The 16240-nt window shown below is 41.5% G+C and overlaps 1 protein-coding gene across 9 annotated transcripts in view; it reads left to right on the top strand.

Moving 5' to 3' along the window:
- polybromo (protein) overlaps positions 1–16240 on the top strand; it is a 111670-nt gene that overhangs the window by 71225 nt on the left and 24205 nt on the right. For 8 of the 9 annotated variants that reach the window (XM_065432462.2, XM_065432459.2, XM_065432455.2 and 5 more), the window contains 8 exons: positions 18–156; positions 2024–2125; positions 2311–2385; positions 5973–6011; positions 11777–11953; positions 12925–13009; positions 13591–13666; positions 14535–14707. In XM_065432462.2, the coding sequence (XP_065288534.2) occupies positions 18–156; positions 2024–2125; positions 2311–2385; positions 5973–6011; positions 11777–11953; positions 12925–13009; positions 13591–13666; positions 14535–14707 (866 nt within the window). The remainder of the gene's footprint in view (positions 1–17; positions 157–2023; positions 2126–2310; positions 2386–5972; positions 6012–11776; positions 11954–12924; positions 13010–13590; positions 13667–14534; positions 14708–16240) is intronic. The other variant, XM_065432460.2, reaches the window with a different exon arrangement.

Genomic DNA, 16240 nt, shown 5'->3' with positions numbered 1-16240 from the left:
TGATGTCTTCTTCCCAGTGAAAAGGGAATGCAGCCTCACATCACAAATGTTGACCGCCTCTGGAGGGATAAAAGTGGAGAGCAGTGGCTCTATGGCTGCTGGTTTTATCGACCAAATGAAACATTCCATTTGGCCTCAAGAAAATTTTTACAAAAGGTTTGTGGACTTGTTGATCATGATCATGATCCATCATATGACATGTGCGATGATGAAAGTGTGTGTATGTGTGGACATTTAAGAGTAAAAATATTTGCTCTACCATTGTTTTCTAAGCAGCTTTGTTCAGTAAATGGTTGTACCTGCAGCAGTATCAAAACTGGCCTGCAGGCTGGTAACAGCGATCGAAAAAATTCAACGACGATTACAATACTCTCTAATGCGAAATTTGAGCGCAGCTGTATACGTGTTTTCATTTCACAATATTGTCACGCGCTAAGGCAAGAGTAAGCAGTAGTATCAGCAGCCAGACGCGAAAATGTCAGACACAAGAAGGACGGTTCTCCAGCTGGCGCGTGATCCTTGACTTGGTCGTCTTCTTCGCCATTTTTGCTGGGCACGCAACGCTGTCTCGAAACACCAGGTGGCAATATGTTGGCTGGTGTAGTCTATTTGTCTCGTGCGGCATGTTATAAACAGCCAAGCATGATGCGACTGCTTTGCCAATCTGGAGATCGAGAGGCAGCACACGGGTGTCATGTGGGCGTGATTCACAGCAGCCTCAGAAGACAGACTTCCCAGATGACATGCACTACTCTGGCACCATCTCGTACCCATCGTCGCTGCACTAAAATTTTCTTCTTGCATTTGTGCCATACCCTCCTCCTCCTCACATATTTCATCCGCCACTGCACTCTGCGTTCGCTCTTTCATCCTTCGCTGTGCTTATTTGCTTGGTTACGCCGACGCTCACCGCAGAAACGGGCGCCTGAGAGCTGTGTTCTAAGATGGCCTTCAGCTTTATATTGCATTTTCTTAGTGCAGCCTATGTTATGGCTAGGTTATGCTAGGAGATATGAAGTTGGGCATCGTGATGGTTGGCAAGAAAGACAGGGAAGTGGTTTGGACACAGCCATCTACAGGGGCATGCATCTTTCACTTAAAATCATAGAAAAAAGATTTTGTGCTTACCACTGTTTGGCTCTTGCTCAAATTTCCCAGAAAGATCACATTTTATGCTCTGAATTGTTCAATGTAACACTGAGCACTGTTCCATGCCCGGTTTGTCAAAAAAAGAAATTAGAATTTGCCTCATTTTATGACCTTTACAGTAAGTGTTGTTTAAAATGTGGAGGCCATGCTGCTCTCATTGCCTGCAATGCAGCAAAGCATGGCCTATGAGACTGGTTTCTAATATTTACTCAGGCGTGCATTTGAGAGACAGATGAAAGCAACTTGGCATTTTTTTTCTTAAAAGCCATGCAAATAACATTGCAAAATGCTACATTAGATGATTGAGACACAAATTCTATCTTGCTGCAAAATTTTAGCAAGAACAAAGCAGCAGTAGGTGCAGAATTATTTTTCTGCTATTTTAAGAGGAAAATGAACATCCTTGTATGTGGCACATTATGGTGTGAGACTTGGCTGAACTTGTGGCATCCCACACATTGAAATTTGAAGGACCAGATGTGTTGCACCACTGGATAGCCCAGTGTGTTCATTGCAAATGTGGGAGTGGGGAGATGGTCTTTCCACTAGGAAGTTCTGTGAAGAATAGTCCAGTGTTATCGCAAGTGTTAGAAGTGGGTAGAAACTCTCCACCAGGAATTCTTGTTAATAATTGCGTGGCATGTTCGCAGTGATCTTTTGTTAGGGGTATCACTTCGACTATTGATTTGCTCGTCACCTCTTTATGTATTGTGCAGCATATTTCTAGGCAAGTGCTTTATGACCTTGTGCTGTACTAAGTGTACTCATTTACTAGTCATGGCTCAGTATTTGTCAGGGGCCTTCCATAGTTGCACTGTGGAGTATCTAATGTTTATAAAAATCAAGTTCACTTCCTTCACTATTTTTCTCACAGGAAGTGTTCAAGAGCGACAATTACAACTCCATCCCAGTGAACCAGGTTTTGGGCAAGTGCTATGTTATGCCAGTGAAGGACTACTTCAAAAGTAAACCAGAGGTATGTCCAGCATACTATGGCAGGATCATTCTCGGTTCTTATTCTTCACAGTCTACATTAGATTCAGAGGAGTGCAGCAGTTTTATGAATGAGAATTGCAGTTGCCTGCTGCTGTGTACAAACGAGGACCCTTGACTATTGACTTGGGGCAAGTGACATTCTTAATTTAGACGTCTTTTACACAGGGATTTGATGACAAGGATGTCTACGTGTGTGAGTCACGCTACTCTGCAAAGGCCAAGGCATTCAAGAAGATAAAGGTTGGTCCTTGCCTTTCTTTTTGTTTTGAGGGCAAGTTGTTGCTGTGACATTACATAGTGAAATAACAGTTATCTCTTGCTCTCCATATCTTCCTTGTTATTCTACTAGGGAAAAAATTTAATGAGAGGTAATTGGAGTGTCATTATCTTAGTTGATCAATTTGGCAGGTACATGTGCAAAGTCAAGGCATTATCTATTTTTATTATTATTATTGATTTGTTTGTTAGCTTACTTTGTACTTATTTTGTTCTGAAGCATTCATAGCCTTACACAGGGGAGGAGAATCCAAGGAAGTGCATTTTTCTTTTAAAATAGTAAAAAAATTGTGCTTGCCATTGCTATGTTCTTAATGAGATTTTCCTGATAGATTGCATCTTATGGCCCAGACAATTCAATGTGACACTTGGCACAGTTACTTGGCTGGTTTTAAGAAAAGGAATATGAAGTTATTTTCATCTATAGGGAAGCCAGCTGCTGCCAAAGCAGCACTAGCAGGAACTTGCATTGCCGCCTGACGGCAACTGTGGAAAGCAACTGTTCGACTAGTTTCAAGTAGTACGACTGTTCGACTAGGCAAAGCATTAGTTTGACTAGTGGCAATGGTAAGCTCTGTGGTGGGGGTATATGTGAGACAAACGATGAGACTGGGTTGCGACAAAGTGATTTTTCAAAATTGCACAATGGTATATCTTGCGTGATGAACTTAAATGAAGTTTCATGGCACACTTGATATGGCCGCAAGGAAAGGGCACTGCTTTCCGTGTGGCACTGCTAGTGCAACTGTAGTTGGACAGATAAAATGTGTACAGTCAAACCTGCATATAGTATTGAAGTCACAAAAAAAAGAAAAATGAAAAAAAAAGGATTCAGTATGACGTAGTGTGTAATTCAATATAGAACTTTTCAACAATTTGACAACATAAAGGCACATACCATTTGTAACAGCACTTTATTAACGAAATGGAGGTAATTGTGGCTTACTGTGGCACAAAATAGTCCCCAGTCTTCTTTCGCTTCAATATTTTTGTTGCCTGGGAAAGCATGCATTTTTCCGTGGTGTCTAAGGATTTTGAGGAGCTGAGGCCACAGCCTTCCTAGTTTGTGTAGAAGCACCGGAACATGGCGAGCTCACATATCACTTTCAGGATAAGAGTTCTCACTGTTCCCTTCAGTTGTGTTGTGATTCACGATGACAGTGATGAAGTCCTCATTCTCACGCTCTTCTGTGATCGTAGCACCTTTATCGGCAGATGCAAATTAGTCCGCCATTAACCCATCAGTGACTTCTTGAAGTGCTGCCTAATTGCTTTAAACTTCACTGAAACAGATGACCGCTTCATTGCACTCATTGGAATACCTTTCACATGCTTTTCACTGCTATCACTGGGAACACGGAAACTAGCACAGCAAAAGCAGTCCTGGATCATTTGTTTCTTACAGTCAGTCCAGGATGCTGCGTCACGATGTCAGATTTTTTCTTCACACTCGACTCTATGATTTCTAACTTCACAGTTGACAGTAGATTCTGCCACTTTGTGCTAGCCATTACACAAAAACAAAGAAAACATGTGGGAAAACAACACAATGAAACAATGATGCAAACTTCCACAAGCCACAGACGTACAGGAAAAGAAGCCTACGAGAAACTCTGATTGGCTGTGTGAGCGAGGTCTACGGTGCAGGCTAGGATTATTTTTTGGAGGACGGGGAGTGAGGTGCCTGGCCATGGTGCAGTAGAGCTGCGCAGGTGCAGCCAGGCTAAACCACTTTTTCTGAGAGAGTGGTGGCAGCTTGCACAGCCACTGTGCAGAAAAGCCAACTTCTGGGGCAGTCTTGCTCACCTTGCGCTATTTGAAGTTTAAGATATCGGCAGTGGCTGCTATTTTTATTCATTGCAACCATAATTTTTCCTATGTATTTTCATTGTAACTTTATGGTGTTCAATAATTGTGCAATATAAGGGATAATTCAATGTAAACGGTTTCGATGTAGTCTTGTTTGAATGTACCATATTACAGACAAAGCTTGCTATAGTGAACATGAATATAACAAATTATCTAAAAATAAGTAAAATGTTTATCATCAATATAAACGTAATAAGTATATGCTTATGATGAACATCGGATATAAGTTTTTTATATCCAGTGTGACTTTGTTATAACTAGGTTAGACTTTATTTTGTATTGTTTCAAGAGATACAATGTTAATATGATTGACAAGGATCCTATATTGTGCCCGCATACTCTGGTTTTAACATGATTAGTTTTAAAGAGACAAGGACATGGGCTATGTCATATCTGGTTTACATTTTAAAGTATTACTACTGTTGTTATAACATTGCTAGTATCATTGCTCCACCTGAGATAAAAAGTTATATGACTACTCAGATGCAGAGAATGTAAAGTCACATTGCTTGAGATACAGTTAATGGAAAGCTTATTAGTATATGAAAAGCACTAGACTTTGCATTTGTTTGTGTATATATCAATGTGCCACATTTTAAATCCATATGCTCTAAGCTAAAAAAGTTAATGAATTGAATTGAATTATGTGCCATGTTTGACACGAACCAACAAGAATTACTGTATTAATTGTTACAAATGTTACAGCTAATATCTTATGTTTAAGCAAGGTTATGTGCCAGTTAAAGAATCCTAACTTTGCGAGTTGATAGCGTTTAGATAATTTATTTATTTGTTTTGGCTGACATGCTAAGACCTAAAGAACAAAAAATGCACATTTTGCATTGAGCAGTTACTTTAAGCAGTTCAAGCTTGCAGTTTTATATTCTTTCAAAAAGCTTCTAACTAGACTGGTTTTGAATGATTTTGACTGGCAAGCTCTTATGTGCTTGATATTGTTAAATATGGCAGTTCTACCAAACTCATGGCTCAATAGTAGCCATAGTAACCAATAATTGTACTTTTGGTTGTGCATTGGCTAATGTAGTACTGGTAATAACGGTTATTTGAAATGTTTGGAGTGATCATTATGTGGAAGAAGTTCTGGTATCAAGTTAGCCCCTGAAAATTAGAGATCTAAAAGATAAAGGAGGGGGTGTTGTAGTACTAGATAAATCTGCCAGCCTGTTCAGCAAGCATTTATACCAGGTGTCGACTATAAGTCACCAGCAAATGATTCCTGCACCCTTTCCTATCCAGTAATCTGCCATACATCCAAACCCACCACAATCCCTGAAGGTGACATCGCAGTAGAGAAACTCTATATGTAATATCTGTAATATTGGAGTTTTTCTTTGAGTTTTTCAATAGTTGCTTGCAATTACTTGGTACCAAATGCATTCCTCTCTGCTGAAGGCCTGTGCATGTTGTATCTGCATCTAGATCTTGCCCTAACAACTGCTGCATCATTTTACTAACACCTGTTCCCTGCATATTCGTAAGCATGTTATACAGCCTCATATCATGGATCATCTGAACATGTACCTGCTTTTCAAAAATTTGCCATGGTTGCAGGTGCAAACTTCATTGCCAGGTGCACTTGTTTGAATCTGTAACAAAGTTACACAATTCATTCCACATGTATTCTTGTAACTGACACATTTATATTTATCAACCTTTTAAAGGCTTTCAATCGTGTGCCTCATAATCATCTAAACGTGAAGGTACGTAACCTCCGGCTTGATTATAGCACACTTTGATAAATTGAACAGTTTCATGTGGCCAGCGTCTATTATCCGCCACAACTCTCTCATTCATGTTGAATTAGAATCTATTAGTCGTCTGTTTATGTGATGCAGTTACTAAAATTGCATCAGCAGTGTCAGATAATTTCATCATTTGCAGAAGAATAACCCTTATTGTTGGATAACCATTTTCTACAAGAGCAAGTGAACTAAGCTGTTGAACCGAGTGTCACAGATAGTAATTAACATAGATAAAAGTTAACTAACGATGTGCATCTCACTTTCTACCGCATCTTCTGTTGTTTATATGCTGGATAATGTAATAGAGCATGTGCTTTAAATGCTAAAGATCCATGAAACAATTTCTATTGAATGTGCAAAAATGACTTGGATACAGAGGTAATTCATATGCAATGCTTTCTCACAAAATTAATCTCATCAGTAGATCTGTGCATGATTAAAGTGTGGCTGCTCTCTGGCAATGCTTTCTCACAAAATTAATCTCATCAGTAGATCTGCGCATGATTAAAGTCTGGCTTCTCTCTGGCGCCTGCTTCACTCCTCAACACACTTTCTCTGGGGCTATAGCTATGTTCTGCATGCTAGGCACTTTGCTGCTGTGTGGCACAACCTGTCAGCTTCCAGTTGGTTTGAAAATGAATGGGTTCAGGCATTTCTTTTTGCACACTATTCATTCCAACGAGTTCTTTACTGTTGTCAGGATTGGGGGCTCAATCCCATCGTCCGTGGTCCTTTGCCAAGATTGGAGTACGGCATGAATTCGAAGGTAGCTGGCCCATGCCGTCGTCCAACTTATTTACGCTGAGATCGTTGATGAAGTGAAGAACTGCTTCTCATCGAGAACGAGGAAAAGGGTTTATTTACAGAAATTAAATCAGTCTAACATGACTGCTTGAGAAAAAGAGTAACAGTCCAACATGACTGCATGAGAGAAGTGACTCAGTCTTAACATGACTGCTCAAGAGAAGTGTGTCCTCAGCATTCGCACAACCACAGTTTTTATACACTCGATCCGCCGGTCCTACGACGCGGCGACTGTTTGTTTACACATCACCAACTCGCAGCTGCTCTGAAGATCAGTTTACGTACACAAAGGCAACCGCGCTCTGTTCACAGAGGCAACCGCGCGGGGTGCCGTTCCGGGAAACTATCGGCGCCGAACGAGGGTCGCTCGTTGTTCCGTGCTAGGCCGAAGCGTGAGACGCTTCAAAATACGTCGTCCCCACGGCAGCTTGTCCAGGTGTGTCAAATCAGCTCCGCGTTGGGGAACTCTGGAATCATTGTCCACACACCGAACTCGTCCCGTCACAATGTCGAAGGGGCTGGAGGAAGGCGGCGGATTCCAACGCAAAGGCCGCTTCTTTGAACGCCTCCCAGCTGCAGCGACGGAGAGGGAGAGGTGCGCGTCTTGCACCCCTTGTCGTAATCGGGTGGCAAGGTGGCAATCTTGTTGCGCAACTCGCCATTCTTGACACTGTTCAGCGGTGATAGCAGCTACATGGCAGAGATTAGGTGCAAGCCTAATCAGGTGCAGGCCTACAAGCCTAATTAGGTGCAATCCTAATTAGGTGCAAACCTACAAGCCTAGCTTGTAGTACTATTCTGCACACACCTGCCCTTCATAGAGACATGCTATTGTTCACCAGCATCTTTGTTGAACAGGCTAAGTCCAATGATGCTGAGTCACTACATTACAGATGTGTATGGTGATTATACGCATTGCTCCTTTCGCACCAGAAGACCTCGCTGCACATTTTTCTTTTCGAAAGTACTTAATCACAAGCAAGCTGAACTCTGTGCCCCACAGGCAACTGACCACACTATTCTAAACCACACTGTTCTAAACCACACTATTCTTTCACAGCAACCCTAACCAGTGACCTCTAATTCACGGTGCACATTGAGTCCCAACCATGGTGAGTTCAGGCCAAAGTGGACAGAAACGAGTGTTTCTAACTGAATGTGTTTATTATCACCTCAATTATGCCACAGTGCAGACGAAAAATGACAGCCTACACCAGTGGAGTGTTCCGTGCAGATGGGGCAGAAGTGCAGATGATGGGGGGAGATTACTGAGAGAAGTTTCAGCTCACCTTACATGACCGCACACTCTTGGCCCTGGGGAAATAAGTTGCTCACAATGCTGAAGCACTGCAAAGAGATTGCAGGCTGTGGTCTTCGCAGCTGAGACAAGTTGCGGCCAATTGCAACCTCTTCAGCTAACAGACAAAGCAGCATCAGGATAACACTGTGTTTCCCTGTGCTGTGGAAAGCAGGAGTCTCTCCAGTTTCAAGAAATGGAAAAGAAGAAAAGGGGACAACGTAGGTACAGCGCAACAATTTTATGGCATGGAGAAATGAAAAAACAGGGAAGATTGCTGACTTGCAGCTGAGTTTATTGAAGAATTTCCAGCCGCTTTTATACAGGGGAAGAACTGGGTGCATGCGCAACAACACGTATGTGATTATACTTGATAGCAGTGTTGACTGAAGAATGAAAATTCTCTATCAGATAGGTGAAGTGAAGGTGTACTAATGCATCGATCCGCGGCCTTCCTGATGAAAAAGGCTTCTCGAATTTCAGAAACCTTGCCTTGTGGAATAATGACCATGTGGCTAATTTTGACACAAAACAGCAGAAAAGGAGAGCATTGAAGTTAACCAAGAACTTGAGTCTGGAAACCCTGAGCCAGCTTATAGGCAAGTCGGAGAAAGTTTATTTGGAGGTTTTTTTTCACGTGTAAGACCCACAAGCCGGAGCATCCTCTGAGAGTGATCATTTCTGAGCGGCCATCATGGCAGAAGTATGTAGGAAGATGTCTACAGGATCATTTGAAGAAGCTAACTATTGTAGACCCACTCCTGCAAGAATCTCTCGTGACTTGGTCGATGAACTCCAGGAACGATTTGGTTCTGCCATAATTGGTTTTTCAATAGACATTAAGGACCTTCATTATTATGTTCCACATGAAGGCCTCCTTTCTGCGGTGCAGAAAAGTTTCGAAGAGCAGGAGCCGCAATTCTAGGACACTGGGGGCATGAACTCTGACAATTTTATTACACTTTAAGAATTCTGTGGCAATATTTAATTCAACGAACTGGCATATGTATAGGTTAATCTTTAGCCGTGCTTCAGTCTGACATCTTTTTATCTGTTATAGACAAAACGCATTTCTGAAAGCCTTGCATGTATGCATGTTCATTCATTGTATCGTTATATCGATGGATATCTTGTGATTCTTGAGGAAGAGGAACAGCTTTGTTTTAATGACAACGTTTTGATGACAAGGTTTGATTTCAGCCTTGTGCCTACATGATTTTTTAAGGCAACCTGAATACACATGGTGGCAATGCCTCTTTTTATTAACTTTGAATGGCCGCTATCAAAAGGGAGTACATTCTTAGTGCTCCTAGGCTGATAGCACAAACAATTATGTTCATTAAAACAAAAAGAAAGATTGACGTCTAAATACTGAATGCAGTTCTCTTTTGGTAACTCAGAAGTGAATTTGAGGCCCTGAGAATGCTCTTTAAAACCGTTGTCATTAAAACCTTGTCATTAAACCTTGCCATTGAACCTTGTCATTAAGCCTTGTCATCAAAACCTTGTCATTAAAACAGAGCTGTCCCTCTTCCTCAAGAACCACAATATAACCATCGACATAACGATACACTGAATGAACATGCATACATGCAAGGCTTGCAGAAATGCGTTTTGTCTATAATGGATAAAAAGATGTCAGACAGAAGCGGGGCTAAAGATTAACGTATACATATGGCAGTTCGTTGAATTAAATATTGCCACAGAATTCTTAAAGTGTAATAAAATTGTCAGAGTTCATGCCCCCAGTGTCCTAGAATTGCGGCTCCTGCTCTTCGAAACTTTTCTGCACTGCAGAAAGGAGGGGCCTTCATGTGGAATAGAATAATGAAGGTCCCTAATGTCTATTGAAAAACCAATTATGGCAGAACCAAATCGTTCCTGGAGTTCATCGACCAAGTCACGAGAGATTCTTGCAGGAGTGGGTCTACAATAGTTAGCTTCTTCAAATGATCCTGTAGACATCTTCCTACATGCTTCTGCCATGATGACCGTTCGGAAACGATCACTCTCAGAGGATGCTCTGGCTTGTGGGTCTTACACGTGAAAAAAACCTCCAAATAACCTTTCTACGACTTGCCTACAAGCTGGCTTAGGGTTTCCCGACTCAAGTTCTTGGTTAACTTGAATGTTCTCCCTTTCTGCTGTTTTGTGTCAAAATTAGCCACACGGTCATTATTCCACAAGGCAAGGCTCCTGAAAAAGAAAAAGCGAGAAAAAAGGAGAAATTTTAGAAGCCCTTATCACCAGGAAGGCTGCGTATCGATGCATTAGTACACCATCACTTCACCTATCTGATAGAGAATTTTCATTCTTCGGTCAACACTGTTATCATGTATAATCACGTGTTGTTGCGCATGCATCTCGTTCTTCCCCTGTATGACAGCGGCCGAAATTTCTTCAATAAACTCACTTGAAAGTCAGCATTCTTTCCTGTCTCTTCGTTTCTCCTTCCCATAAAATTGTTATGCTGTACCTGTGTTAATCAGTATGAACCAAATCGCCCAAATCAAGCTGTTGTTGCTTCAAGAAAAGAGGGTGCCTCAGCAGGTGGCATTGCAGCAAGGCAAACTAGGCAGCGAGAATGGCAAGAGTGCCTTCTTAAGGCAACTTTCCTTGCAATGCACACTTAATCATCGTGTGATAACCAAATGCTGAATGATTACACACATGCATCTCCAAAATAAAACAGTAAGTGGTGTGTGCTGGATATGAAGAGGGGAAGTTCCGAACCTTTAACAACTGTTCATTGCTTTCAGTGTGTAGCTGCTTGAAGTTATGCAGTCTTTGTGGGTTTTTTATGTTCATGCACACATTAACAATATGTGTCGACAATGAAGCTGTCTCTTTTAAAAGAGTTGTAGCTGTGCTATATTCCCATATTAGCTGTATGGTAGAATGGTGGTATGTTCTGTTAGATGGAAAAATTACAGTACAGTAATCGGTTATGACTTGAACTTTCTAAATTATTAGCGGTTTAATGTGTGTGGCAAAATTCTGCACCTCTTTCCTTTTCTCTTCTTTAATTCTCTGTATTACAGCGACTCGTTATTCACATTGGCTCATGCATATGTGGCACCTTGGATTTCCTCTTGCACAGACCATGCATGCTATATTTGCTTGGTGGAGAAATAATATAAACTTGCCTGCACTATTATTTATCAAAATATAGACTGATGTACCTTGCAGCGTGGTAGCCTTGTAGTGCCTCAACTCAAAGTCCATTGTTTACACAGGTTAATTTGTGTCGCTCTTCATTTTATTTTTCCTGCTTATTTGATCATGGTTCTGATTGTTGTTGTTGTTTGATTGAATTTGTTTTGTTTTGTGAAATGTTTTGTTGAATTAAATATTCATAGTTGTAGTAGTAGCATATACTGGAAGTGCAACTTCTGTAATTTCCTATGCCGAGATTAGATCCCTTGAAGCGCAGCTTCTTATTTGTATTTCTTTTTTTTCTCTTTTTATTTGTAGAATCAAAAGAAACGATTCTTTAAATATTTGTAAAGTTTTAAGATTGGAAATGTCTTAGAGTTCTTAGTTTGGCATTGTTTTGGAGACTGTCATACGTATGCTGCAGGGTTTTAAAAAAAGTTATGTTATTTGTCTTTACGCCATCCAGATATGGAACTTTGTTCCGAATGAGCACACAAAGCTGGTGCCCAGAGAAGAGGTCTTGTCAGCTGTACGTGTGCCATCTGTGTTTAAGGACGGCGTTGAACGGTCTGCAGACAACAATAGCAATTCCATGTGCTTCGCCCTTGAAGAGGAATTTAAAGTTGTTGATCGGCCTCGTCCGGTGAGTCAAAAGACTGGCGAGAAGCAACATGCAGTGCACAAACACTGCACAGTAGTGTGCATGGAGGAAGCGCATGAATGGCATCAAACTAGAGCTATGGTTGACGGCAGTGAATGCCAGCCACACAGAGTCTGTAGGTGGCAGGCTTTCTGCTGCTGGCATCATTTCTGACCCAGCTTGGCCCCTGTTGTTTGTTGTGCAAAGTCAAGCTTCTTCCTGCTGTTAAAAGGTATATAAACTGTTTCACATGGTTTTGCCAATTCTAATGGGTTCCAACTGGAAGCTCAGCCATAAAAAAATTTTGTGCCGGTGGTTTTTTTCCAGTGTTATGGAACATAAATTGAGTCTTCTACAGATTGGTTGTAGCTAGGATGGGAAGCAATGCTCTGCCACTTTTTCGATAAGAGGAAGAACAACTTTTGAATTCTCAAATTTTCTAGGCAAGGGCTACAAAACCCTATTTTGTAGCTCTTACGCAGACGGTTCTTGAAGAAAGCTGATGTGACATCGACAAGCTTCAAATTGTTGCTGCAACATGCAAATAACCTACCACTCGGTAACAGCTTGCTTGCTTTTGCAGCGTAAGTTTGTGAGAGCAAACAGAAAAACTAAACTCTGCTTTGGAGTAGTCAGTGTATACGCACTGAGTTGCTACATTTCAAACTGCTAGTTGGGGCCCCAGCTTTCATCAGAGCCACTTATTTGGACCACATTAAAACAAATTGTGATAATGTTTATGAATGTCTGCTGTAGCCCCCAATTGCTCAGTGCAGCTTCTCTTTATAACAGCTAAATATTCTTTAGATATTGAAACATCCTAACAGTGCACATTGGCTCAAGATTTAATGCCTTCAATATAATACAGTGAAGGTACATTGGTTTGTTTGCAATAAACTATTGGTATATTTGTGCATGTTCTGAATGCTTTTGTGATGACCTGTTTTGATCATGGTGGTTTTCGGTCATTCCAGAATGTTACAATAAGTGCTCCAAATGAAGAGGAAAATGTGACATATTATGAGCAGCTCAATCTTCCTTCTGGGGTGTTTAAGTTGGGTAAGTAAAAGGTAATATTTGTTCTAATGTGCACATTGTGAGATGAAATTCCTGGCCAGAAATGAAGAAAAGCTCCACAGTGCACGTCCAGATTTATTTAATTATTAATGTATCATTGGGCAGCCACACTGAATATTTTTATTACGCCGTGTTTACTGTCAGCAGTACTATGATTTATTGTTTTACTGCACGAAAGATAAAATATAGCTTTGTTGCAACTACTTATTAAGCAGTGTGTACGACATAATATAAGCTGCTGTGCAATTGGGTCCTGTGCATTGTTCCCCACAGTTACTTAGCTGAATTTTGTTGTTTCTTGTATTGTCGACTAAGTTATTCAATGCAAGCAGCTAAGACTGCTTGGCACAGTCACCTTACAACATGAATTTAGTTTGTCATTGAACCGTAATATGCCCACTGGCAAATGGTTGAATTTGAAATTCGAGATTTGGCCTAGCATGGAAACCATGATGTGCATTCTGTGTGTACTTTTAAATCATTGATAGTGTGTAAGGTCTTCTTGCCCTCTCACTGATTGCGGTTATAGCAATTAATCAACAAATTAACTTCAATAATTTCAGGTGACTGCTGCTATGTTCGCACAGAACACTCAAAAACACTTATCGGTCGCATTGACAAAATGTGGATGGACAGAGAGTGAGTATTGTGTTTGCACATTCTAAGCAGGGGGCTTCAATTTTGACCTACATGCACATATATAAAGCTGTGCACAGTTCTAATTTACTGACTTTTTTTTTACTCATTTAGTCATTAACTGTATACTTATTAGTCATTGAGTGCTGCTGTAGATATTGTGGCTCCTGTCAGAACCTTACTATAGGAATACCTTTGTAAGATCATGCTGTTGCTGGCATCGCACCAGTGCAAAGAAGCATTGTGGGCTTGCATAGCCGCATACCTGTCGACTTTTACAGTTTCGTTGTAGAATGTCAAGTTTTTAGACCTTGTTTATGACTGATGCTTTGACACCAATAATTTTGCAGTTTTTCATTTGTGGCCAAACCAGAGCAAATCTCATTTCAAAATAATATAGTCACTCACCGGCTTTCAGAGGCTGATTTTTTGTACCTTCTCGTTTTTTTGGACCTTCCAGCTGCAGCACCACTCCCTCATAGAGCCAATGCAAAATGACAACTGAAATTTCGAGCTTTGTTCTGTTAATATTTAATGAAAAACTTCATGAACACTTTGTTTGTGTGTCACGAAAATAATTATTGCTGTGACTATAGGGTGGAGTGTCTGTTACCACAGTGCGCATACAAAATAAAGTGTTCAATTTTTTTTTAACGCGGAGTCAATACCGTGAGTATTAAAACACTTTTTTGTATTTTCACCAGATTCTAGTATTTTCAATCTTCGACTGCCATAGCTTTCAACTTTTGAGGTTGTCGGGCCTGTTGTCATTTTTCTTAGATTTGTGTTCAAACAGTGCTGGTTTCTGTGATGTTTGCTGTGATCACTGGTCATTTGCCTTTTACATATACTTTTGATTCACCCATTTCAGGGGAAATGGCTTCTTCCATGGACCGTGGTTTGTGTTGCCGAGTGAGATCCAACACCCACCATCACGGGTATTCTACCGCCAGGAGGTGTTTCTCAGCTCTATTGAAGACACCAATCCTCTGCTCAGCATCATTGGCCGCTGCAGCGTGCTTGACTGCAAGGAGTACACCACCTGTGAGCTTTGCTTTTTGATACCGGCTAGTTGATGTCAAGTAGGTGAAAGTCTGTGCCACCTTCATCACAGGCCCTCGGGCACCAAAAAAGACACAGGAGCATGAAATTCGACGAATTCATGCCTTACTTTCACGAAGCAAAGCACATGTCCCATACTACAACGACTACATTTACAATAATGTGGTCACAGTACGAGGTTCACCTGCCGTAAAAACCGGAATATGGGTCGAACTTTTTTTCAAAGAACCATCGCGAAAAGTCGACCCTCGACTTATATACCGGACATTGACGGAAAAAATACGGAAGTCTTGCAACAATGGGCGGATGAAGTAAACAGCCGCCATCGCCATCAGCAGCAGCGCGGCGTCTATGGCGGCGTGGCGACGTTGTGGCACCGGTATTTTGCGTTTCCATTGTCGCAAAGTTATATTAATTAAAGGCTGCATTTTCATTTTGTTTCAAAATGAGCAGAAGCCGACGTCAATTCATCGTCGCCTTCAAGAAAAAGGCGATTGAGTGCGCGGAAGCCCACGGCAACCTGGCGGCACAGCGCGAACTTGAAGTATCCGAAAAGAGCATTCGGTAGTGGCGGAGACAAAAGCAACGTATTACAACTTGTAGCAACCAAAAGAAAACGTCATTTCGTGCCGGATCGCAGCGGACAGCAGAACTGGAAGGCAAGGTTGCGGAGTCCGTCCGAGAGCTGCGTGTAAGATCGCTGCCTGTGACTGCCAAATGCATCCGTTTGAAAGCGGTAGAGATCGCACACGCCTATGGACTGGGCAGCGAGAAGCACTCGTCATCCGACTCTGATCAAAGGCGTTGCTCTGATTCGGAGTAGCGCTTGCGCACTTCGTGCCCTTCTGTGTACTGTACACCTTGCCAATTTTTAACAGTATCGCGCGACCATCGACCCGCGTGTTTGTCAGCACCGTGTCATCACGGCACAGAGCGGCGAAATAGCGAAAGTAAGGGCATGTGTACACATGCACGTATCTCGTTTGTTTCGCTGCTCAGCGCCGTTAATAAGGTGCTGACAAGCGCGCGGGTCGATGGTTGCGCGATACCGCTAAAAACTTGGCCAGGTGCACATGCGAGCAGCATTTAAATAAATACTGTCACCATTGTGCAACACCCTGAGTCGCATTTGTTTCACGGTAAGGGTGTCATGTCTTTCGGTACTTTTGCCATTGAAAAATATTTGTTTTTTTCATTTTGAGAATTCGCTAGTTGGGGGATCGACCTATATTCCGGTCCGACCTATAGTCTGGTTTTCACGGTAGCTACAATCGATCCCGGATACATCGAACTCGAAGGGAATCGCAAAGTAGTTCAGTAATTAGATATATAAAATATGCCTATTGAAAGCTCATCTGAGACCTCTACACATCTCGGAGTTTCCAGAGATCATGAAAAAGTGGGAAAATAAAAATTTGCTTCTCCAAGGATGTTTCAAACAAACAAAATTTGACTTAATTTTTGCTCACAAATGCTAACTACCCTATTTACTCGCATAATGATCGCACCTTCTTG

The sequence above is a fragment of the Dermacentor albipictus genome, chromosome 1 (assembly GCF_038994185.2).
Source record: "Dermacentor albipictus isolate Rhodes 1998 colony chromosome 1, USDA_Dalb.pri_finalv2, whole genome shotgun sequence".
NCBI lineage: Eukaryota > Metazoa > Arthropoda > Arachnida > Ixodida > Ixodidae > Dermacentor > Dermacentor albipictus.
The sequence above is the reverse complement of the archived record's forward strand: the minus strand, read 5'-3'. Positions and strand labels throughout refer to the sequence as shown.